Source organism: Maniola hyperantus, chromosome 24 (genome assembly GCF_902806685.2).
Source record: "Maniola hyperantus chromosome 24, iAphHyp1.2, whole genome shotgun sequence".
In the NCBI taxonomy this organism is placed as follows: domain Eukaryota; kingdom Metazoa; phylum Arthropoda; class Insecta; order Lepidoptera; family Nymphalidae; genus Maniola; species Maniola hyperantus.
In genome coordinates this window covers 2,194,662-2,217,717 of record NC_048559.1, presented here as the reverse complement: position 1 = coordinate 2,217,717, position 23,056 = coordinate 2,194,662, and the positions used below count along the sequence as shown (strand labels likewise).

The 23,056-nt window shown below is 40.8% G+C and overlaps 2 protein-coding genes across 2 annotated transcripts; one reads left to right on the top strand and one right to left on the bottom strand.

Moving 5' to 3' along the window:
* Positions 1-484: 484 nt before the first annotated feature.
* LOC117993386 (myrosinase 1-like) lies at positions 485-11,827 on the bottom strand. Its single transcript, XM_034981179.2, has 6 exons — positions 11,651-11,827; positions 9,264-9,379; positions 5,350-6,020; positions 3,229-3,534; positions 2,619-2,866; positions 485-2,028 (listed from the first exon to the last, which is right to left on the bottom strand). Exons 1-6 carry the CDS (start codon positions 11,671-11,673, stop codon positions 1,806-1,808), a joined length of 1,587 nt encoding a protein of 528 aa, XP_034837070.1. The 5' UTR covers positions 11,674-11,827; the 3' UTR covers positions 485-1,805.
* Positions 11,828-13,555: 1,728 nt separating this feature from the next.
* On the top strand, positions 13,556-22,544 carry LOC117993478 (myrosinase 1-like). Its single transcript, XM_034981281.2, has 9 exons — positions 13,556-13,709; positions 14,487-14,599; positions 15,983-16,165; positions 17,083-17,475; positions 18,523-18,617; positions 19,763-19,910; positions 20,614-20,765; positions 21,367-21,605; positions 21,945-22,544. The coding sequence occupies exons 1-9, from the start codon at positions 13,678-13,680 to the stop codon at positions 22,123-22,125; spliced, it is 1,536 nt and encodes a 511-aa protein (XP_034837172.1). The 5' UTR covers positions 13,556-13,677; the 3' UTR covers positions 22,126-22,544.
* The last annotated feature ends 512 nt before the right edge of the window (positions 22,545-23,056 follow it).

Genomic DNA, 23,056 nt, shown 5'->3' with positions numbered 1-23,056 from the left:
AGCCTATGTCACTTTCCAGGTCTTTATCTATACCCATGCAAAAATCACGTCAATCCGTTTGCACCGTTGCGACGTGATTGAAGGACAAACCAACAAACCATAAAACAAACACACTTTCGCAATTATAATAAGGGTACTGATACTTTAAGGCGAAAGTGTGTATGTGTGTATGCATGTTTGTACTCTTTCAAGCAAAAGCTACTGGACGGATTTAGCTTGGAATGAAGAAAGATATAACCTGGATTAACACATATACATAAAGGTTTTATACTACCTAAATGTTTTACTGCCGTACTCAGAGTCGCTTAATCGTTACTTAAGTTTAGTTAAAACGAGACAGAGCTATATCTCTTACATAAATCTGTTTCGTTTGACTCAATCTTAAGTAACGATTAGCGACTCTAGTGCGGCTGTTAGGCAGATAAGTTAGGTTTGGACCCTTTTCAAATGTCAATAATTCGTTTTGGGTAAAAAAAGACTAGAAAATTGTAAAATGCTAATTTATTAAATCTTTAATAACAATAAATAGTAAATAACTATAAGACATACCTAAATAGTAAATACTTTCGTCGTTCGAACACGTTTACTGCAGCATGCAGCATCCTAGAGGATCTGTCATTCAGTTCAGATGTAAGGGTGTCTGTTCACTAAAGCTAAATGGATTTGAATTTTTTTTAAATAGAGATAGCGAACAAACGAGCAGACGGGTCACCTGATGTTAAGTGATTACCGCCGCCCATGAACATTTGCAGCACCAGAGGAACCGCCGATGCGTTGCCGGCCTTTTAGGAATTTGTTAGTCCGCCCCTTGAATAACCCCATGTTGTAATCTAGTGGGAACACCGCCGATGGTAGTTGGTTCCACAGTTGAATAGTGCTGAGAAGCTTGATAGACTAGTAAAGCTGTAATAGCCGAGTGGTTAAGACGTCCGTCTCATATTCTTGAGGTCGGGGGTTCGATATCACTTGCTTTTATGGTAAAGGAAAACATCGTGAGAAAACCTGCATGCCTGCGAATGCCATAATGTTCTCAAAGGTGTGTGAAGTCTGCCAATCCGTGTTTGGCCAGCGTGGTGGACTATGACCAAACCCTTCTCATTCTAAGAGGAGATCCGTCCTCATTAGTGGGCTGGTGATGGATTGATGATTATAATGATGGAGAAGTGTAACGGTTGGCTCCAGTTCACTGCAAATGATCAGAGCGGGGAGAGTGAGCTTAGTGGCAGCGCGGCCATCCAAGTCAGTAACTGGATGGGTGGCTGACTTTGGAGACGTTGAATGAAAACTAGGGCTGACAATTAAAAGAACGCCATCTACAGGTTGTAACCAGAACGCTAGCAAAAACTTAGCATTATTGTTATACTACCTAAACACAATCCAATACCAATAATAATTTACCTTATTTTGCAGTTTTAGCACAGTTTTAATGACTTAGTATTTTTCAAACGCGCGATGTATAGCGTACAAAACTCGGGCCAATGCCCCGCCTATGACACGGCATTTACTCTGAGGAGTGGCCTACTTACGCATTGTTCTTTGACCTCTAGCGTCAGACAGGTGTTTTATTTGCAATATATTGATTTTTTTGTGGTATCATATCAGTAATATAAGTCCCGCAAATTACTATTGCGCTGGAACTATGTAATTAACATCAAAATGACGTCATTTTGACGTCAGCCGAAATAAAAATAAACCATCAGCTCGAAACTTCAATCTAGTGCTGACGTCACTAAAATGGCGGCCACGCGCATTAGCAGTCTTCGTTTTTGCCAGCGTTCTGGTAACACCCTGTATATGATCTCAAATCATGGAAAGTATACTGAAAAAGGGCCCGAAAAATACTGGTTATTATAGTGGGTTGGTGGGTTATTATGTCCATCATCAATCCACATAGTCCGGGTGTCAGGTTCGTAGTTGGGGTCCACCACTCTGGTCTTGATGATCTGTTTATACACGAACGCAGATTTCCTCGGACGCCGTTCCCTGTTATCGCTCTTGAAATTCACTTCGTAGAGGCCGAAACGTTCCCTGGAAATATAAAGAAATATTCAGGGGGTGATTACGTATCTCGCGACAGGCTTGCGGCAGGCGTAAATCGCGATCATTGCTGTCAAACGTCTGGCTAGAGAGAGACAGCAATAGCCACAAAGCAAAATAAGAAGAAAAAGAAAAGAGACAGCAAATGAACTGTCGCATTGCTACTGCTGTCGCTATTGCAACGTTTTACGTAATCACCCTGGGTTAAATAAATAACTGGTTAAGATGTCCGCCTCCTAATCAAAAGGTTGGAGGTTCGATCCTGGGCACAGATGAGAGATAGTTTCTCTCATCTGTGATCCTGGGCGACCACCTGTAACTTTTCGGTGTGCGTTTTAAGCAATTGAATATCAGTTAACTTCGTGAGGAAACCTGCATGCCTGAGAGTTCTTCATAATGTCATAATGTTCTCAAAGGTGTGTGAAGTCTCCGCACATGGCCAGCGTGGTTAAAAACCATCTCACTCTGAGAGAAGACCCGTGCTCTATACTGAGCCGGCGATGGGTTGATCATTATGATGACTGTAGAGACCAACGAGGCAAGTTGTCAAGGGGAAGTCGTTAAAAATGTGGTACACTTACAGATAACCCCGATTCCATTCGAAGTTGTCCATCAAACTCCATGCCATGTACCCTCGGAGGTTCACACCGGCTTCCAAAGCGTCCAACGCATCGTTCAACTTGGCCCTGAAGTACTTGACCCTGCCGTTATCAATATAATAGCCATCTTTAGGGCTTTCTGACCAACCGTTCTCGGTGACGTATATAATTGGTTTGTTATACTTCTTGTCGAGGTGCGTTAGGACATAGTAAAGACTGTTTGGTGATAGCTGGAAACAAAAACTACTTTAAAGGCAATATTTAACGGCAGTTAATTAGATTCCGGTGACAAAAGGGCTGGCCAGTTATATACGAAAAGTTCAGCCTGGTTGTTCAGCGTGAAAATGCAGTCAGTTTGTTACAAGCCCATGAAGACGTGACTTGTATGCCGATCAGCACTAGGTGAGCGTGGTAGACTGTGGCCCAACCCTTCTCATTCTGAGAGGAGCCACAATGAATCCTTAGTCCTGCGCAAACCACCATGTTGTAATTTCAGATTGGACTACTTCTTTGCAATCACTGTACCTCTCTTCAGTCTTCTCTATGAAGCTCTCAAAATTAATAAGACACTGGACATAAAGTTGGCACTTACCCTCAACCAAGACGAGGCAGATTTCGGCCATTCTGGTGGAATGTAGATCCCTACTCCAGCATCATCAGACAATGAGGGCACAGGGTGGGGTTGCTTGTACTGCGTAGCTGACACAAGGCTACCAGAATAGTGGTTTATTCCGAAGAAATCCGAAGATCCTCGCACTAGATTCCTCTCTTCTTCAGTAAATTGTGGCATGCGAGATCTTCGGTAGCCCTGTTCTGCGCTCTTTCTCGCAACAATCTCGCAGAGTTCTGCAGGAAAGCCTCCGTTTTCAGAGAAAATTGGTTCAGCGTACAGCCCCCACTGAAATAGAAATAATTTTATTTATAACTAAGTAAGTAGGTACTTTGAACTGGCTGACTGACATTTTCAACGTACAACTCAAATCGGTGAATCTAAAAACTTGAAACTTTGCTTTTTAAGTGTTCGTTAATGTAGGTGCCAAGAATACTGGCTACATTTTCGTGCTGGATAGCCTGGAAATGCAGCCATTCTTTGCGAGAATATTAGCCTGCTCTTCTGTCACAGATGAGGCTATACCCACGGTGGAATGTCTCGTAAAAACTATTTTAGCACAGTCCATGGCCCCACGGCTCCACGGCAAATATGGAATTTTGAGAGCCATACTTGCACCGTTTAGCAATTACTGCTGCGGCTCCCGGTTTTAATCCTGTCTCACTGATGTCTGGAGCGGTGGTCTGCGGAGATTTGGGGTGACGAATTGCGACGCCTTTTCCCAGACGTATCCGGCAGGCTCGGGGCCACCTGGGTCGCGCCGGACTACGAGACCTCACAGATCCTCATCGGACACGGCTGTTTCCGGGCGCGCCTGCATAGGATGACGTTGTGCGAGAGCCCGGCGTGCGAGTGCGGCTTTGGCGAGTGTCCCCTTTACGAGGACTTGCGAGTGACGATGTTGGATGGGATCGTACGCGGGGAAGCGGGGCCGGTCTTCTACACGGACCTCGTCTCATCGGCGGGGAACTACAACCGGCTACGGGAATTCGCGCACCATTGGCATAAGAGGCGAAGCAGCTCGGAGCGTGCAGGTGCCAGGCCGGCACCACGGAGGAGCAGCAGCGGAGATCACAGCTGTGTTAGTGACGTCTAGTCCCCAAGGGGGGAGAGTGAGCATAAGGGACAAGGAAGAGACAAAATAATTTGTAGGGAGTCAAGAAGGCGCCCCGGGAAAATGCCAAGAGCAAGTACCGAACGGGCGCCCTCCCGCGATTCGGCCCATATAACCGAGAGGTTGGTGGGGCCATGGGAGGTGGAGGGTTGTCTCACTGATATGACACGGGGCCAATGTGTCAAAGTCGTATATAGTTCGCGACAGGTCGACATGGCAATCAGGTTATGAGGCGGGGGACACCCTGCACACCCGCACGTCACCCGTGTAAGCTCACCACATCGTTTATGCTCGAGGGCCATGCAGGTGTGCGGGCCGTTCTCATTCCGATTGCCATGTCGACGTTTTAGGTCCCTTCAACTTATTCATGCGTTTGCGTAACAATGATTTGTTCTAGGTAAGTAAACCTTGGTTGAGTATGTCGTTAAATTTGTTTTACTCAATGCTAACTCATGATTCAGCTTAAAAGATTTTGTGAAGATTATCTACGGCTTTGAATTCATGGTCATATTTCATAGCGACCACCTGCCTATAAATGTTAAACACAAAATAAAAACCGGCCAAGTGTGAGTCAGACTCGCCTAACGAGGGTTCCATACTACAGTCGTATTTTTTGATATTTTGCACGATAATTCAAAAACTATGTGGCATAAAAATAAATAGGTAAATAAAAATCTGTTTTAGAATGCACAGGTAAAGACCTTTCATAATATGATACCCCACATGATATACCTAGTTATTTTACTTCGAAAATTGAAAATACTAATTATTAGTTCATGACCACAATTAAATTTTTTTGTGTGGTGTAACCACAAATTAACGGTTTTCAAAGTTTTCCCCTATCGTCTGCTATAAGACCTACCTACCTGCCAAATTTCATGATTCTAAGTCAACGGGAAGTACTCTGTAGGTTTCTTGACAGACAGACAGACAACAAAATGATCCTATAAGGGTTCGGTTTTTCCTTACCCTAAATCACAAACACCCACCTCTGCTTGCCCTTTAACATCAGCTGCCAACCAATCATCTTCAGACTCAGTCAATGGCCCGAACCAATTGACGCTTATAGTGATACCACACACTCCACCTTGTCTAGGCTTGAAATCGTTCACATAAGCGTGATAAGCTTTTGCATGAGCGATCACTAAGTTCTTCGCACAGTAATACGTCCCAACATCTGTTGCATTAATAACAGGTGCTTTAGTATCAGAACCGTAACCTTCGTAACAGATTTCTCTCGGCTCGTTAAATGTGATCCAGTGCTTAACTCTGTCTCCAAAGTTCTCGAATGCGATCCGCGCGTAATCCTCAAACCATTCATGGAAGTTTGGGTTCATAAATCCTCCGAGATCTTGCAGTTTTTGTGGCAAGTCCCAATGGTATAATGTCGCCATTGGTGTGATGTTGTACTTCACCATTTCGTTAATGTAGTTGTTGTAAAACGTAAGGCCAGCTTTACTGACTTTGTTGGAAATGCCATTGGGCAGAATTCTCGACCAGGCTATCGAGAATCGGTACGCGTCCAGACCAAGTTCTCTCATCATTTGAACATCCGTTCTGTAGTTGGAGAATGTGTCAGCCGCGATATCGCCATTGCTTCTGTCTGCGATGAAGCCAGGGTTTGTGTGAGTCAAACGATCCCAAATACTTTCACCCTTATCTGAAAGATAAAATATTATAAAAATTTATTGTTCAGCAGATTACATACTTAGTTCAAAAAACCGGTCAAGTGCGAGTCAGGCTCGCGCAATGAGGGTTCCGTACTAGAGTCGTATTTTTCGACATTTTGCACGATAATTCAAAAACTATGATGCATAAAAATCGGTTTTAGAATATACAGGTGAAGATCTTTCATATTATGATCCCCACTTGATAGGTATAGTTATCTCACTTCGAAAGTTGAAACTACTAATTATTAGTTCATGACCACAATTTTAACTTTTTTGTGTGATCTAACCCTAAATTCACGGTTTTCAGATTTTTCCCCAAATGTCAGCTATAAGACCTACCTACCTGCCAAATTTCATGATTCTAGGTCAACGGGAGTAACCTGTAGGTTTCTTGACAGACCGACAGATAGACAGACAGACAGGCAACAAAGTGATCCTATAAGGGTTCCGTTTTTCCTTTTGAGGTACGGAACCCTAAAAATCAAAAACATCCTCAACTTTTACTGTAGGTATAGGTATAGATCGCAGCATGTCGAGATGGCAATCGGGGTATGAGGCGGGGGGACGCCTCGAACACCCGCACGTCACCCTCGCTATCCCGTACCGGGTCAGCGCGGGGACTGTGCGGGGTATCTTCACCCCGATTGCCATCTCGACTTGTTCCCTACTATTAGTTTTCTATACTCAAGCTGATAAGTTTCAAGTGGATACGTAATTAATCGGTACTAATACTTTATGGGTCAAGCACGATAATATGATAATGATAGAAGGTCTTTGTATAATTAATATTCATAATTAGTAGGTATCAATATCAATAGACCACTTGATAACAAACCAATGGTCATTACTGCAGTAAGTGGGCATTAATTAAGATTTGAAGTCTGACCTAACGAATAATAATAAGGTTGAAATTATCTATATAATTATTAATTCAATAATGTAAAATATGTACTATTATGTTATGAAATAGGCTTAATAGATAATTAGATAAGTATATTTAGAGCCTCGATAGCTCAACGGTTAAAGGAGAGGACTGAAAACCGAAAGGTCGCCGGTTCAAATCCCACCCGTTGCACTATTGTCGTACCTACTCCTGGCACAAGCTTTACGCTTAATTGGAGGGGAAAGGGGAATATAAGTCTACTGACTATTAACTTGGCTAATATTATTTTAAAAAATATATATATATATAAATATATATGTATATTATTATTAATTAGAGTTTGAAATATCAAATAATAAGACCTTTTAATTATACAGAGAAAGTGAGTTTTGGTTTGTCCTTCAATCACGTCGCAACGGAGCAACGGATCGACGCGATTTTTCGCAAGGGTATAGACCCTGGATAGGAGCTACTTATTATCCCCGAGTGACCACGGGATTTTCAAAAACTAAATCCACGCGTACGAAGTCGCGGGAATCAGCTAGTAGGTAAATATTATACTATACATAAATCATCGTAAATCCTTTAACATGAGTATAAATTATTCATAACAAAATTCATCGATACTTATAATACAGAGATATGCAAAATATCATAATAAGTAATCAAGAAAACTTAAAGCTAGCCTTATCTAATTACTATATAAATCATGACCGCGTGGAATGGTGCCAAGAATACTGGCTGCATTTCCGCGCTGGACAGCCAGGCTGATCCGCTGCGCGAAAAATGAGCCAGTCCTTCTGTCACCAGTTGAGGCTATTAATCGCGGTGAAATGTCTCGTAAAATTTTTTTAGCACTAAGACTCCATGGCCCCAGGGTCTCCACGGCAAACGGCACAAAAATGTAACTCTCTATAAGTAATCAAGTACATAATAAATGAAACTTACCTACCTTTTTAGAGTTCCGTACAGTTCCGTAGAGTTGTCAGTGTGACAGTCTGTCTGTCTATCTGTCGGTCTGTCAAGAAACCTACAGGGTACTTCCCCTTGACCTAGAATCATGAAATTTGGCAGGTAGGTAGGTCGTACAGCAGACATTTGGGGAAAAATCGGAAAACCGTGAATTTGTGGTTATATCACACAAATAAATTATATTGTGGTCATAAACTAATGATTAGGATTTTCAATTTTCGAAGTAAGATAACTATGTCAAGTGGGGTATCATATGAAAGGTCTTCGCCTGTGCATTCTAAAACAGATTTTTATTTATTTTTATGCATCATAGTTTTCGAATCATCGTGCAAAATGTCGAAAAAATACGACTGCAGTACGGAACCCTTGTTGCGCGAGCCTGACTCGCATTTGGCCGGTTTTTTCAATTCTAGGTACCTACTATAAGTTCCGCAAATTGCTATTGCGCTGGAACCATGTCTCATTAACATCGAAATGACGGCATTTTGACGTCAGCCGAAATAAAAATATACCATCAGCTCGAAACTTGAGTCTAGTGCTGATGTCACTTAAAATGGCGGCCACGCGCATTAGCAATTTGCGGGGCTTATACCTACCTATACTAAGCTCTATCCGCGCAAAGAAGTTAATATAGCGTTCTCCCTGTTACGTAATCCCATACAAATGATAGAGACAAAAATCTCAGGGCGCTAACCATTTTGACTTACCAACCAATCACAAATGAAACTATACTTTCTAATTGGACTACGAATGATTTTGAATTGAATTTTGAAGGTATTTTGAAAACATGTTCGTTTCGTTTTTGGCTCTACCATTTGTATGAGCTTACGTAACAGAGAGAGCGCAATGCTTTCCGCGGACAGAGTATAGTTTTAATCCCTGTGACGTCATTTTATAACGGTTGCGACCTGCATTCATGAAGTGATCGTGTAGTAAAAACCGGGTTGGTGTGGATGCCAATATTTCGACATCCGCGGACGCGGATGCGGATTATTAGAAGTTTACATCCGCGGATGCTGATACGGATGCTGAATTAATGCGAATGTTTCGTATCTGTGGATGCGGATGGGAATATCCATAACACCTCTGCTGGGTACCTTTGTACACTTTTTGATTACATATCTGAGATGATTATTATTATTATTATTATAATCATCTCATATTATTACATATTACGCTGAGAGCATTACATGAATATGTCATTCAATGTTCTCAGCGTACATATTGAAAATTCTTTGATCTTTTATCGTTTTGTATTTTATGTCTTTTTTCTTGTACCTTTATTTGTATTTAAATTTATTATTAATCATCTATTTAGTGTAAGTGGCACTGCCGTTCTAATAAGATATTAAAAAAAAAACTATTGAAGATAGCTTACCATCTGAATTCCAGCCCCCTTCAATCTGGTAGGCGGCAGTGGCCGCGCCAAACAAGAAGTCGTCTGGAAACCGTCTGTCCTGCCACCGCGCAGCATCGCATACAACTGCCGCTAAACTGTAAAATAAATTATGTATTTCGGCACTTGGTATTAATGCTCGTGCTGGAAAAAGAAAGTTAAATGATAACTCGATTCAAAGTAGGTATTTACGCCAGACTACCGACCATAAAAATATTCAGTCTCAGATGATTTTTCGCCTATCAGCCCCCCGATTGTGTAAGAATAACCATTTCATGGCTATCGTAATCGTCAAGAAATTCTGCCCTTTGATTGGTTGATTCGCTGTTTACATTTTTTACAGCCAATCAAAGGGCAGAATTTCTTGACGATTGCGATAGCCATGAAATGGTTATTCTTACACAATTGGGGGGCTGATCTATTAGTTGGCCAATTTAACGTTGAGAGGTCAATCGCACAGTACTCGTAATATAAGATTTTACGACACACCAAACGTTGCTAGAATTCGAGAGTCGAAACACTTCTGTGTTATAGTAAACTGGATCTTACCTGACTTGTTTTAAAGCTCAAGTTTGTCTACACATCTACAGCCAGCGCTCCAAGCGGAAACGTTGCGAAATTAAAATCAGTGGCATTGAATTTTTGACTTCAATTCAAGGCTCTTTAGGTCCATTTTACTTTGATATTATTGTGTTTCGATTCTCGAATTCTAGCAACGTTTGGTGAGACGTAAAATCTTATACTACGGGTACTGATAGATTATGAAACCCGGACTGGTCCGGGACGTGTCGAGCAGATTTTTTCAGGGGTTGCCTGAAAAACAGCGCCGAGGTAGTGTATCTACATACACTACTACAGCATTATTATTATAGCCTTTTAGTTCTGTACGGGAGCGGTGTGCAGGCTCGACCGTACCAAAGGGGAGATCTCCCACCTAGCGGTTGGTTGTGCTCGGTAGCGCCAGCCTGGCCGACGGTTATGTCTTGAAACTTCTATATATAGTCCAGATTGCAGAAAACTCCGTTAGTGCGATTGCTATCGGCGGTACATTTGTTCGGGACTACGTCATCGATTGAACAGCGCCATCTAGTTACGTTACTATTGTGGTAACCGCCACATCACTCTCCTCCGAGATGAACGCGTAGTGTGAAGCAGTGAAGAGAGGTGGCGTTGTAGTGTGAAGGCGTGTGAAGGGCAATGGCTGCAAACCATCCAGAGAAGCGGTAGACCAGGACGCTTGTAGCTGGTGATGGAGTGCAGAGCCATTGTGCCTCGAAGCTGTGCTACATCCGTCTTACAGGCCTCGATGTGATTGCTGTTGCTGTAGACTTGGAGTTGGAGGAGACGTCGGCTTGCGGTGTGTGATCCAAAGGTGTTGCGGTGTATGCGATCACCCTTGATCACGTTGAGTGCGGTGCGGAGTGCGGCGGTGTGCGGTTGATCATCGATGACGTCGGCTGTTGTAGTGTGCGACCATTCTTGATTTCGTCGGTTGTTGAGGTGTGCGACCGTTCTTGATCACGTCGGGGTCACCAATGTACGGGAGCGGTGTGCAGGCTCGACCGTACCAAAGGGGAGATCTCCCACCGAGCGGTTGGTTGTGCTCGGTAGCGCCAGCTGGGCCGACGGTTATGTCTTGAAACTTCTATATATAGTCCAGATTGCAGAAAACTCCGTTAGTGCGATTGCTATCGGCGGTACATTTGTTCGGGACTACGTCATCGATTGAACAGCGCCATCTAATTACTATTGTGGTAACCGCCACAGTTCCTTAGATAATAATGGTTCTTATATATAAATATATATAATATATATTAAGTGTTTTTATTTATTAAGGACCTCTCTATAAGTGTTATAGGTTCTGTCTATAGATTTGTTGACCCAATTCTCTCCCGCTATGCGCGTGGATTTAAGTTTTTAACAATCCCGTGTGAACTCTTTGGTTTTTCGGGATAAAAAGTAGCCTATGTCACTCGCCAGACTATACCCGTGCAAAAATTACGTCAATCCGTTGGTCCGCTGCGACTTGATTGAAGGACAAACCAACAAACAAACACTTTAATAAAACGCCAAATACTAATTAAATACACTGTATTAATTCAATATGACACTTATATTCTTTTTCCCTGTCCAACGTCCGACGCCATGTTTCTTTCTTTTTTTATAATCCACATTACATCTCTGGATTCTAACATTTTGATCTGCGACTAATACGAGGTAGATTCTTTCTTTCTTCTTTTACTTCACATTATTTGACTATTCCAAAGCAATTATCTTTTTATTTTTAATTAAATACTGAGCAAAGGTAATGCATCTTACACTTTCGTATTTATAATGAGGGTACTGAATTATTATTACTAGTAACATACCCTATAATAATGAACAGCTTCATGTGACGTTCCCAGCAGTTTGCAGCCCTATGGACGTAGAAGGTCAAAATGCCATTTTATATGCGCGTCGATAAGATGTGATCTCCGATCTTGTCGTTGATGTTTATTTACAAGAGATAATATTACGTGATATTGATAATGATATCTTAGGATTTATCTGACTTGTATTATAAAACTGTACGAATGTAGTACTTAACTGTATGTAAATGCGTCGCCTAAGCGGATTACGCTTGACACGACTGCGACAGCGGATAGCGATGTTCGTTGGAACATAAAAGAACCGGCCAAGTGCGAGTCAGGCTCGCGCACCGAGGGTTCCGCAGTACCTACAGTCGTATTTTTTCGACATTTTGCACGATAAATCAAAAACTATGATTCATAAAAATAAATAAAAAACTGTTTTAGAATCCACATGTGAAGCCCTTTCAAATTATGATACCTACCTCACTTGATATACATAGTTATGTTACTTTGATAATTGAAAATACTAATTATTAGTTCATGACCACAATTTAATTTTTTTTGTGTGATGTAGCCACAAATTCACGGTTTTCATATTTTTCCCCGAATGTGAGCTATAAGACCTACCTACCTGCCTTTCATCGTTCTAGGTCAACGGGAAGTACCCTGTAGGTTTCTTGACAGACAGACAGACGGACAGACAGACAGACAGACAGACAACAAAGTGATCCTATAAGGGTTCCGTTTTGCCTTTCTTAACCTTATATCTAAGGATATAAGGTTAAGGACCTTATATCCTTAATTAATTAAATTAGCATGTTAACACCTTTAAAAGCCATGCTAATTTGAATAAGGGTCGGCACAAACTGAGCGACCAACTACGCCTGCATGTTCGAATAGTACCCATGGATCCGACAGTTACAATCTATTTTGGACACGTACGAAGTGATTTGCCTCCTCGTTTCCTAATCCAAACCGCTAAGATATGGAACGCCCTTCCGCCCCTTCCGGTATTAATTTTCCCCTCCACTTTTACCTAAAATATGGATACTTACCTTCAAGTCAAGAGTGAATAAGCGCGCTCTATCTTAGGCTGCATCATCACTTACTAGCAGGTCAGATTGCAGCCATGCACCAGTCTATCTATGGAATATGGAAATATGGAAAAGGTGTCTGACTGACTGATCTATCGACAAGTAGCTCAAACTACTGGACGGATCTTGCTGAAATTTGGCATGCAGATAGCTATTATGACGTAGGCATCCGCTAAGAATGGATTTTTAAAAATTTAATCCCTAAGGGGGTGAAATAGGGGTTTGAAATTTGTGTAGTCCACGCGGATGAAGTAAATAAATAAATAAAATCCAGTCAAGTGCGACTCGGACTCGCACACGAAGGGTTCCGTACCATTGTACAAGATATTTTAATAATTCTATGTGGAACAATGCATTTTAATGACAACACCACCATCTATTTGTGATTTAGTAAACTAATTATGCTCATGAACACATTTTAATTTTTTTCCACAAATTTACGGTTTTCGGATTTTTCCTTTACTTGTTATATGACCTAGCTAATTACCTGTCACATTTCATGATTCTGGGTTAAGGTAATCTAGGATTCTAGGTTAGGGTTTTGATTCCCTTGATGGGTCTTGAGTCAAGTCTCTTGACAGACAGACACAGCAGACAGACAAGGAAGTGATCCTATAAGGGTTCCTTTTTCCTTTTGTGATACGGAACCGTAAAAATGATTTTTTAGTGCTCGAGCGTGGAAAGCCGCTTGGTCTGCGATAGTCCTTAATTAATTCGTCAGTTAAATTGCTATTAAAAAGCCGGAAGAATTACTCATACTGGTATAATTTATCAATAATGTTGAAAACTAATCGATATTAGTTATTACGTAGTATCTAATTTTATCTTCGCAATTACTTAGTACCTTATCTAACGTTGCCGATGGTGGTTTGGCCTCATTCGCACGTTACACGTTATTCCTTCAGTTTATTACATTTTGTGAATGTTACATCGTAGTTATTCTTACTTTTAATGGAATTGTTAGTGACTTATTTATTGTTATGGTAAGACGTGATTTTCTGCCTGTTTTATAATTATTTAATGAAATCATTGGCTGTACACAATACACATCTCTAGCTAAACTAAAATGACAAATGTATTGCTATCCCTTTCATAATGTTGCTTGCGGAAAAGGATAGCACTTGATTTAGACCTGTTAATTTAGTTTAGTTTAGAGATTGTGGACTAGAGAATCGGCCCCAATGTGGCTAATTCCGTTGTACACAATGGCCCCGATTCTCTAGTCTCTCTCTAAACTAAATTTAGAGTATCTGCATCCTTTTCTTTTTACTAATGCTAAAAAAGAAACGGAACATGACTTTCACATTTAAAGATTCTAAATTTTAGTGCACAATAGTTACATTTAAAGAGTAGGTTCGCGACTGCGCGCTAAAATCACGGGTTTTACCATCTCAAAATTAAATTTAGAACTGTCAAACTGTGTCTGTCCTTTCATATTACATTTGTAAGAAGAGCATGCGAATACTCTAAAATTAGGTTGTGCTCAGAATCGGTGCCAATCTCTAAACTAAACTAAAATGGCACGTCTAAATCTATTCCTTATCCCTTTCATAATGTTGCTTGCGGAAAAGGATAGCACTTGATTTAGACATGTTAATTTAGTTTATGACTTATGTAATGATGATGATGATAGTTTGCGTAATAATTATCACCACTATATCTTACAAATCCAACATCTGACCATCAAAAAGAGTAGGTAATTTATTACTTATTTTGAATAAATCATTTGACTTTGACTTTGACTTTGAAAATAATTTCAGTGTATCAGGAGCCTATGCGTATACAGACGGCAGGATCCGAGTATTCGGTGACGACTTCCTCTTCGGCGCCTCCACGTCCGCGTACCAAGTGGAAGGGGCTTGGGATTTAGATGGTAGGTAAAGTTTCTTTTGTATAACAAACATGTATTTTGTAGTTTACATACTAAAAAAACCGGCCAAGTGCAAGTCGGACTCGCGCCGCATAGGGTTCCGTGCTACAGAACAAATAAAACGGTAAGAATCACTTTTGTTAACGAACTGCAAAACTAACTTTTTTTGTTTATTGTTATCTAATATCAAAAAAACAATGCTAAAATACATATTTTAAATTTTTCGATTGGTAAACTTCCGAGATAAGGGGGGCAGGGAAGGGAATGGAAGGGGGGGGGGGTGAATTTTCGATTTTTTTTTATGATTTTGGGCTACTTATTACACAATTATTCCAAATTTCATGTCGATAGCTTTTAATATAGGTACCTTCTTATTTACGGAAATAATCGAGTGTGACAGACAGACGGACGGACGGGGAAAGAAGCACCATAACGGTTCCTTTGTTACCATTTTGGTACGGAACCCTAACAAACGGTGGCCTAGTAGCACCTAGCAGACATCGGCCTCCTATAGTCGGGGTTGAATTGAATTTCAGGCTCTAACTTTTCCGAGTTATGAGCTTTCAAAGCAATAAAATATCACTTGCTTTAACGGTGAAGGAAACCATCGTGAGGAAATCTGCATGCCTGAGGTCTTCGTAATATCCTTAAAGGTGTGTGAAGTTTGCCAATCAGCACTTTCCCAGCTTTGAGCCTGGTTACCTTGGTACTGTAGGTAGACTATCATCATCATCATCGCGTGCCTTCTTCAAAACGAAGTTTGGAGGTCATCATGCGAAAAGCTTCTCTATTTAAAGCCGCCTCTTTCAACTTTGGGTAACTAAGCCCTGTCCACCCCCTTCTATCGTCCAACCATTTGCGTCTTTGGCGACCTGGAGCCCTTTTGCCCTCAATCCTTCCTTCCAAAACTAATCTCGGAAATGAGAATTGGGCTCCTCTTTGTAAATGCCCAAAGAAAGCGATCTTCCTTCGCATGACAGGTCAAACTCTACTCATTCTGAGAGGAGACCCGTGCTCAGTAGTGAGTTGATCGTGATGATAATGATGATGAAAAACATGAGCATTGAATTAAGCAGAACAATAACTTTAAGTAAATAAGTGTTGCACACAATCGAGGTAAGTATAATTAAAACATGATATTATTCTGATAAAAACTTGAAATAACTTACATTTTATTATAATAATTTACATTTTATTTATGTTAAATAAAGGTTAGTGAAATTCCTCAATAATAATTTTGGAACTTTACACTTTTTTTTTTTATTATATGGCGCGCGGCTGCACCAAAACAAGTTTAAAAAGATATATTAAAAGATAAAAGTCGCTTGACGATTCTAAAGCACTTGCAAAAATTTATTTAAAAAAAAATCCTATTTATATTTCCAGGCAAAGGTGAAAGCATCTGGGACAGGTTTCTCCACGAGAACCCTAAACTGATAACTGATGGTGTAAACGGAGACGTGGCTTGTGATTCCTATCACAAGTATGAGAGGGATGTGGAGATGCTGCGAGAGCTGGGCGTGGACCACTACAGGTTCTCTATATCTTGGCCGAGGATCCTGCCTGACGGTGAGTTAGTTTTTGGTCATCATCATTATCAGCAACTGATAGACGTCAACTGCTGGACGCAGGTCTCTTGTAGGGATTGTGGAAGTCCCTACAAGAGACGCGTCGGTCTTGCGCCGCCAGAATCCAGCGGCTCCCTGCGACTCGCTTGATGTCTTTCGTCTCATCTTCAAACGCTGCGCTTTCCGGTGCGAGGTCGCCATTCCAGCACCTTGGGACCTCAACGTTTATCGGTTTTTCGAACTATGTGGTCTGCCTATTGCCACTTCAGCTTCGCAATCCACTGAGCTATGTCGGTCCGGTTATCCAGGAATTTCTCATTTTTGATTGGATCACGTAGAGGAACTCCAAGCATAGCTTTCTCCATGGCTCGCTAAGTAACTTTCAGCATGGCATGTAGAAAAATCAATTATAGAAAATTCAGACGTTGGGGTCCCAAAGATCAGGGAGCCGCTGGAGTCAGGCGGCACAAGACCGTGGCGTGTCTGTGGAAGTCCCTACAAGAGACGTATGTCCAGGACTATCGGTTGATTATGATGATCAATATACACACCCACCCACACACACACACACACTACACGTACATGTTCTCTTTAGTTTCTTTGTATTCACAGAGTTGGAAGCCCTGTCTTCTGGGACACAGTTTTTACAATAATTCGGAAAACAGGTGCACAGTAATGTTTTTGTGGCATTATAACTGATTTAAGTCAATAATTTACAGGTCAATACAACAACAAAAAAAACTATATAGTATATACCTACATACAGAAAAACTTATCACTAAAAAATTTATATTTACAAAAAATATACGCCGTCCAAATGGTCATTAATTAAGTATGTCTTGTTATGTTTGTTATATTTATTGTTGTGCCAAATAAATTTATCTTATCTTATTTTAATATCCTTTCCTTCTCTTCCAGGTTTCTGCAACAAAATAAACAAAAAAGGCCTCGAATATTACGACAAATTGATCGAAGAACTCCTCAAATACAATATCAAGCCAATGATAACCTTATACCACTTCGATTTGCCACAAAAGTTACAAGACTTGGGAGGTTGGGCCAACCCTTTGTGTGTCCAATGGTTTGAGGAGTACGCCAAAGTGGTATTTGAGCAGTTCGCTCATAAGGTCCCTTTTTGGATAACGATAAATCAGCCTAATTTCATCTGTCTGGAAGGATATGGGGGAAAGCTGAATGCTCCGGGTATTGGTTCAAGTGGGGTTGGTGATTACATGTGTATTAAGAACGTAATGTTGGCGCATGCTAAGGTTTACAGGCTTTATGAAATGGAATACAAGGAGAAGTTTAAAGGTGTGTATTCCTTTTTCCGATCTTTTGGAGATCTGTAGGAGAACTAGAGTAACCGACAAAGCTCAACGGGTTGCGAAGCTGAAGTGGCAATGGGCAGGGCACATAGTTCGTACAACCGATAGACGTTGGGGTCCCAAGGTGCTAGAATGGCGACTTCGCACCGGAAGACGCAGTGTTGGAAGGCCCCCCACTAGGTGGAGGGACGACATCAGACGAGTCGCAGGGAGCCGCTGGATTCAGGCGGCGCAAGACCGCGGCGTGTGCTAGTCCCTACAAGAGACCTATGCCCCACTATTTTTCGTGCGAGGAAACCACGGGTGCGGGGAGTGATCTTTGCCTAATTTATATTCTTGTGCGAGTGCCACATCGCTTATCGGTGCGTTATGACTTACGATAGAAATCAAATCAATTCAAATCAAATCAAATCAAATCATTTATTTGCACGATTGCAGGTACAATGATGGTGTTACAGTGGTTTATTTACAGCTACAATCCGCCATACAGTGGGCATGCAAAAATTATTTAGAATTATAATGTTCAACATTCACATATCACGTCATAATATAATATCACATGTCACAAAATAATTATCTACTTTCCTATAATAAATTAACCAAAAAATAATTAAAAGAAATAGTCAATATAATATAATCACATCAAGTCAACTCTAATTAAAACCCTCACAATCTACTTAATAATTGTTGGGATATTTTGATTTTATAGGAAAAATATCAGTAAAAGGAAAAACTTGGACGTCCTGTTTGAGATATATATTTGAAGTAAGTGAATATGTCATCGAATGTAAAACAAAAAACTCTTAGAAAAAATAAGAATAAGAACATATTTAAATATAAACAATTTAGTTTACAGCCAGTTCCAACAATAATACATAGCACATTTGCATTGTAATTTGTAACCGATTGAGACAAAGTGGGGTGCGTCATCATGGATTGAAATGTATATTATGTGTTTATGTAACTGCCATACCCCTTCCAGGTTAGCCCACTTCCATCTTAGACTGCTAAAAAACTTACCTAATTCTTTCAGGTTCAGTTGGTATATCTCTTTCTCTGAACTGGGCGGATCCTTTCACCAATAGCACTGACAACGTCCAGGCTGCAGAGTTGTACAGAGACTTTGATGTAAGCGCCTATTTTTACCCACGCAAAAGGAATCCATATCCACACTAATACTAATATTATAAATTCCACCCTCACCACCTGGAGGACTTCGACCACCCGTTGTGCCAGATCCTTTTTCCACACACATGCAAACTGTGGAATCAACTCCCTTCCGTCGGCGGTGTTTCCATTAGATTACAACATGGGGTTATTCAAGATTAGGATTTGTACTACGCAACTCTCGGGAGTTCCATAGTCCTTTGGTAATACGATTACTATATTACGCCTTAGTCCGAAGCAAGCTCGAAACAAGCACCTGTGTCTGGCATCCGTACGAGGCAAAGTACGGACTTATATTAGAAAAAGTACAAAAGGCCTTCCTAAGATACCTGTATAAACATTGCTATGGATATTACCCTTTCCTATATCCAACCAAATTTCTGTTAGGTTGCTTAGGTTTCAACTCCCTGGAGGTCAGACGCATTTGCGATCAACTGAAAATTATGTGTCAAATTTTGCGAGGAGATGTTAATGCTCCAGAACTTCATGTGTCGCATACGTGTCCCTGAATCCAATAGTAATCTTCGTCCACGAAAAAATAAACTTTTCGTGGTCCCACATCATCGCACTGTTGCTAGATTTATGTCACCTATACCCCGTTCATTAGCATCGTTCAACGCGCTTTTGGACAATAATGCTCAATGGGACCCATTTAATGATGGGTCTATACTTAATACTGGTTCGGGAGTTACTGAAGTACGCTGAGAGCATTACATGAATAATGTCATTCAATGTTCTCAGCGTACATATTCAAAATCCTTTTTTCGATTTTTTGTCGTTTTGTATTTTATGTCTTTTTTCTTGTACCTTTATTTGTATTTAAATTTATTATTAATTATCTAGTTAGTGTAAGTGGCACTGCCGTTCTAATAAGATGTAAAAAATAAAATAAAAATAAAATAAATAAAAAGGGGCGGACCAAAAATTCCTGAAAGACCGGCAACGCATTGGTGGTTCCTCTGGTACTGTAAATATTCATGGGCGGTAATCACTTAACATCAGGTGACCCACTTGCACGTTTACTCGCCATTTTTATTAAAAAAAATCAAATACACTTTCGCATTTATAATATTAGTAGTGAAGTAATACGTTTCTATTGTTATTAGATCGGTTTGTACATGAATCCAATATGGTCGAAAGACGGCGACTTCCCCCGAACAGTCAAAGATCGTATTTCGGAAAGAAGCAAGGCGCAGGGTTACCGACATTCCAGGTTACCTGATTTGAGCCCTGAGGAGATTACACTGTTGAAAGGTAGGTACCGAAGGTATACTAGCAGCAGAAAAGAAGAAATCTTCAAATCAAGAGTGCATATTCATCTTCAAGAGACAACTATTTTATTTTATTTTATTCAGATACAAGTTAGCCCTATCTCAACTGGTGGTAAATGATGATGCAGTCTAAGATAGAAGCGGGCTAACCTGGAACCTGGGCAGTTTCTATTGCCCTTTTGGTTTTTACATGCCATCGTACCGGAACGCTAAATCGCTTGGGGCACGGCTTTGCCGGTAGGGTGCTAACTAGCCACGGCCTCCAATCAGACCAGACCAGAAATTTAGAAATTATGAAAGTCCAAACCCCTGCTAGGAATCGAACCCGGGACCTCCCACTAATAAGACCACAGCGTTTACCACTGCGCCAGGGAGGTCGTCAAGAACTACCTGTTTTAAGCATAATCATGCCAAGAACAATATTCTTCTTCTTCGTATAGTGCCGCCTCATATCGGAGGCGACAATGGCAACCATTATAAATCCCGGAAATTGCTATTGCGCGTGGCTGCCATTTTAGTGACGTCAGCACTAGACTGAAGTTTCGAGCTGATGGTATATTTTTATTTCGGCTGACGCGGTCAAACTGACGTCATTTCGATGTTAATGAGACATGGTTCCAGCGCAATAGCAATTTGCGGGACTTATACGGCTCTCTAACAGTTTTTCTAAAACTTTCATGTTCCAGGATCAGCAGACTTCTTGGGAGTGAACCACTACACAACCTTCCTGGTGAAGGCCACAGACCAAGTGTACCCAGATCCGTCTATACAAGATGATGTTGGAGTGGAGTTGACATACCGACCTGAGTGGAAGACCTCACAGTCTACATGGCTTAGGGTAAATAGTGGTTTTTGGGGCTCCGTACACGAAGTACAGTCCGTGCTTCGTCTGGTGGGAGGCTTCGGCCGCGGCTAGTTACCACCCTACCGGCAAAGCCGTGCCGCCAAGCGATTTAGCGTTCCGGTCCGATGCCGCGTAGAAACCAAAGGGGCATGGGTTTAATAAAACTGCCACACCCCGTCCTGTAGGGCGATTGTCTAAAACCTGCATCAATCATTATTACAATCTCAATTGTTCTGATTGCTGAATTTGTGCGATTCTTGTTGCAACAATGCATTGTGGCCAATAGTGAGCGAGCATTAACCAATCAGCTGGGCGATTGTCTAAAACCTGCATCAATCATTATTACAATCTCAATTGTTCTGATTGGCTGAATTTGTGCGATTCTTGTTGCAACAATGCATTGTGCCCAATAATGAGCGAGCATTAACCAATCAGAGATGATTGCGATCGCGACATTGTAGCTGTCAAACAACCGCGGTAGGGCCGCAGAGGTGATTGCGATCGTGACATTGTAGCTGTCATTCAAGCGCAACCGCGCAGTTTTCTTTTTGAGATACGGAAGCCTAAAAATGTTGTACCTACATTGTTTTTTCAGAGTGTACCGTACGGAATATACAAGCTATGTCTCCACATCAACAAAGTATATGACTACCCTACCATGATCATAACAGAACACGGCTGGTCAACCAAGAAACTGCTGAAAGACAACTCCCGTGTGAAGAATATGAGGGAGTACTTCAAGGCCTTGCTGCTGGGCATTGAGGATGGCGCCAGGGTCAGAGGATATACTGCGTGGAGTCTATTGGATAATGTGGAGTGGATTGCGGGCACTAGGTGAGTAGTTAAGTCAAAATCGGCCCAGAAACCTCGAAAAAATCGGTGTAAGTAAATATTATGTACATAAAAAAAAACGGGCCGAATTGAGAACCACCTCCTTTTTGGAAGTCGGTCAAAAAGTCAACTTAGTTATACGTCTACCTATAGTCCGCGACAGGTTGAGGTGGCAATCCGGGCATGAGGCTGGGGAACGACCCGCACACCCGCACGTCACCCGCGCTCGCCCACGCCTGGTTAGCGCGGGGACTGAGCGGGTGTGCGGGGCGTTACATCCGCGATTAAGATCTCGATCTGTCGCGTAGGTACCTACTATGCTTACGCACATTTTTGTTTCAGCGAGCGTTTTGGTCTGTACGAAGTGGATTTCGAGTCGACAGAAAAGACGAGAACTCCCAGACTGTCAGCACTAGTTTACAAGAGAATAATCGAGAAAAGATTCGTGGAACCTGACTGGAAACCTGATAGTTTGAACATGTCTATTACTAAAAAGTCGATGACCAGTGGTAAAGAATTATGAAAATATAATTTTATTTTACTGACTACTCAAAATATAATAATGATATTTGAGTATTTAGTAAAATAAGATAATAATAATAATCAATTATTTACTATTATTAAAGTTGAACTTTTATAAAAAGCCTAGTGAAAACTGTTATTTTCGCGTAATTTAGTACCCATTGCTATTTGCTAGTGATAAAAAATGGCGTAAAATGGGAAAAAAATTAACATTGCCATCTATTGACAGCAGCATGTACTACGAAGTAAAGTAATGTTGCTAAAGATGCTATCTATAGGTACGATTTTTTCACACAACTATTCTACTTGCCGATAGATGGCGCTAGTTGTATTTCGTGCCAACCTTTCACTGTGTACTGTGTAGTCTATTCGATACTAGATGTCGCTAGAAGTAATTTTGAAATAAAAATATTTTATATATATTTTTTTATTATTTTCTGTTAATTTGTAAGTGGGTGCTCTTATCTTATTGAAATAGAAAGAATATTGTGTAAGATCTTGAATCTCCATAAAAAAAACAAAATCACAGATAAGATTTTCGTAACTTTAGGGCTTATTTCTATTGTCTTTATTTATTTTATAATACCTATGTAACTACTTAAATCATCCATTTATGAGTTTTACTGCATCTAACATAAATATTTGTAATTTGTGGTTACATGATACATCACAAAAAAAAAATTAAAAACAAATAATTAGAATTTTCAACTTTCAAAGTAAGATTAATATAACAAGTAGGGTATCATAATATCAAAGGGCTTTGACAAGTACATTCTAAAACACATTTTTGCTTATTTTATGCATACCGTTTTTGATTTATCGTGCAAATAGTCAAAAAAATACGGCTTTAGTACGGAACCCTCGGTGCGCGAGGCTGACTCGCACTTGGCCGGTTTTTTTCTGGAGATATCTAGTAAATTGTGTACTAAATA

Coding starts and splice junctions, on each gene's coding strand:
- LOC117993386 (XM_034981179.2), bottom strand. CDS start 11,673: ATGAAGCTGTTCATTATTATAGG. Junction 9,380..11,650: donor AAGCTGTTCATTATTATAGG/GTATGTTACTAG, acceptor TTTATTTTACAG/TTTAGCGGCAGTTGTATGCG. Junction 2,867..3,228: donor CTGCCTCGTCTTGGTTGAGG/GTAAGTGCCAAC, acceptor TTTTGTTTCCAG/CTATCACCAAACAGTCTTTA.
- LOC117993478 (XM_034981281.2), top strand. CDS start 13,678: ATGGAATTGTTAGTGACTTATTTATTGTTATG. Junction 16,166..17,082: donor GCCGAGGATCCTGCCTGACG/GTGAGTTAGTTT, acceptor CTTCTCTTCCAG/GTTTCTGCAACAAAATAAAC. Junction 21,606..21,944: donor GAGTGGATTGCGGGCACTAG/GTGAGTAGTTAA, acceptor TTTTTGTTTCAG/CGAGCGTTTTGGTCTGTACG.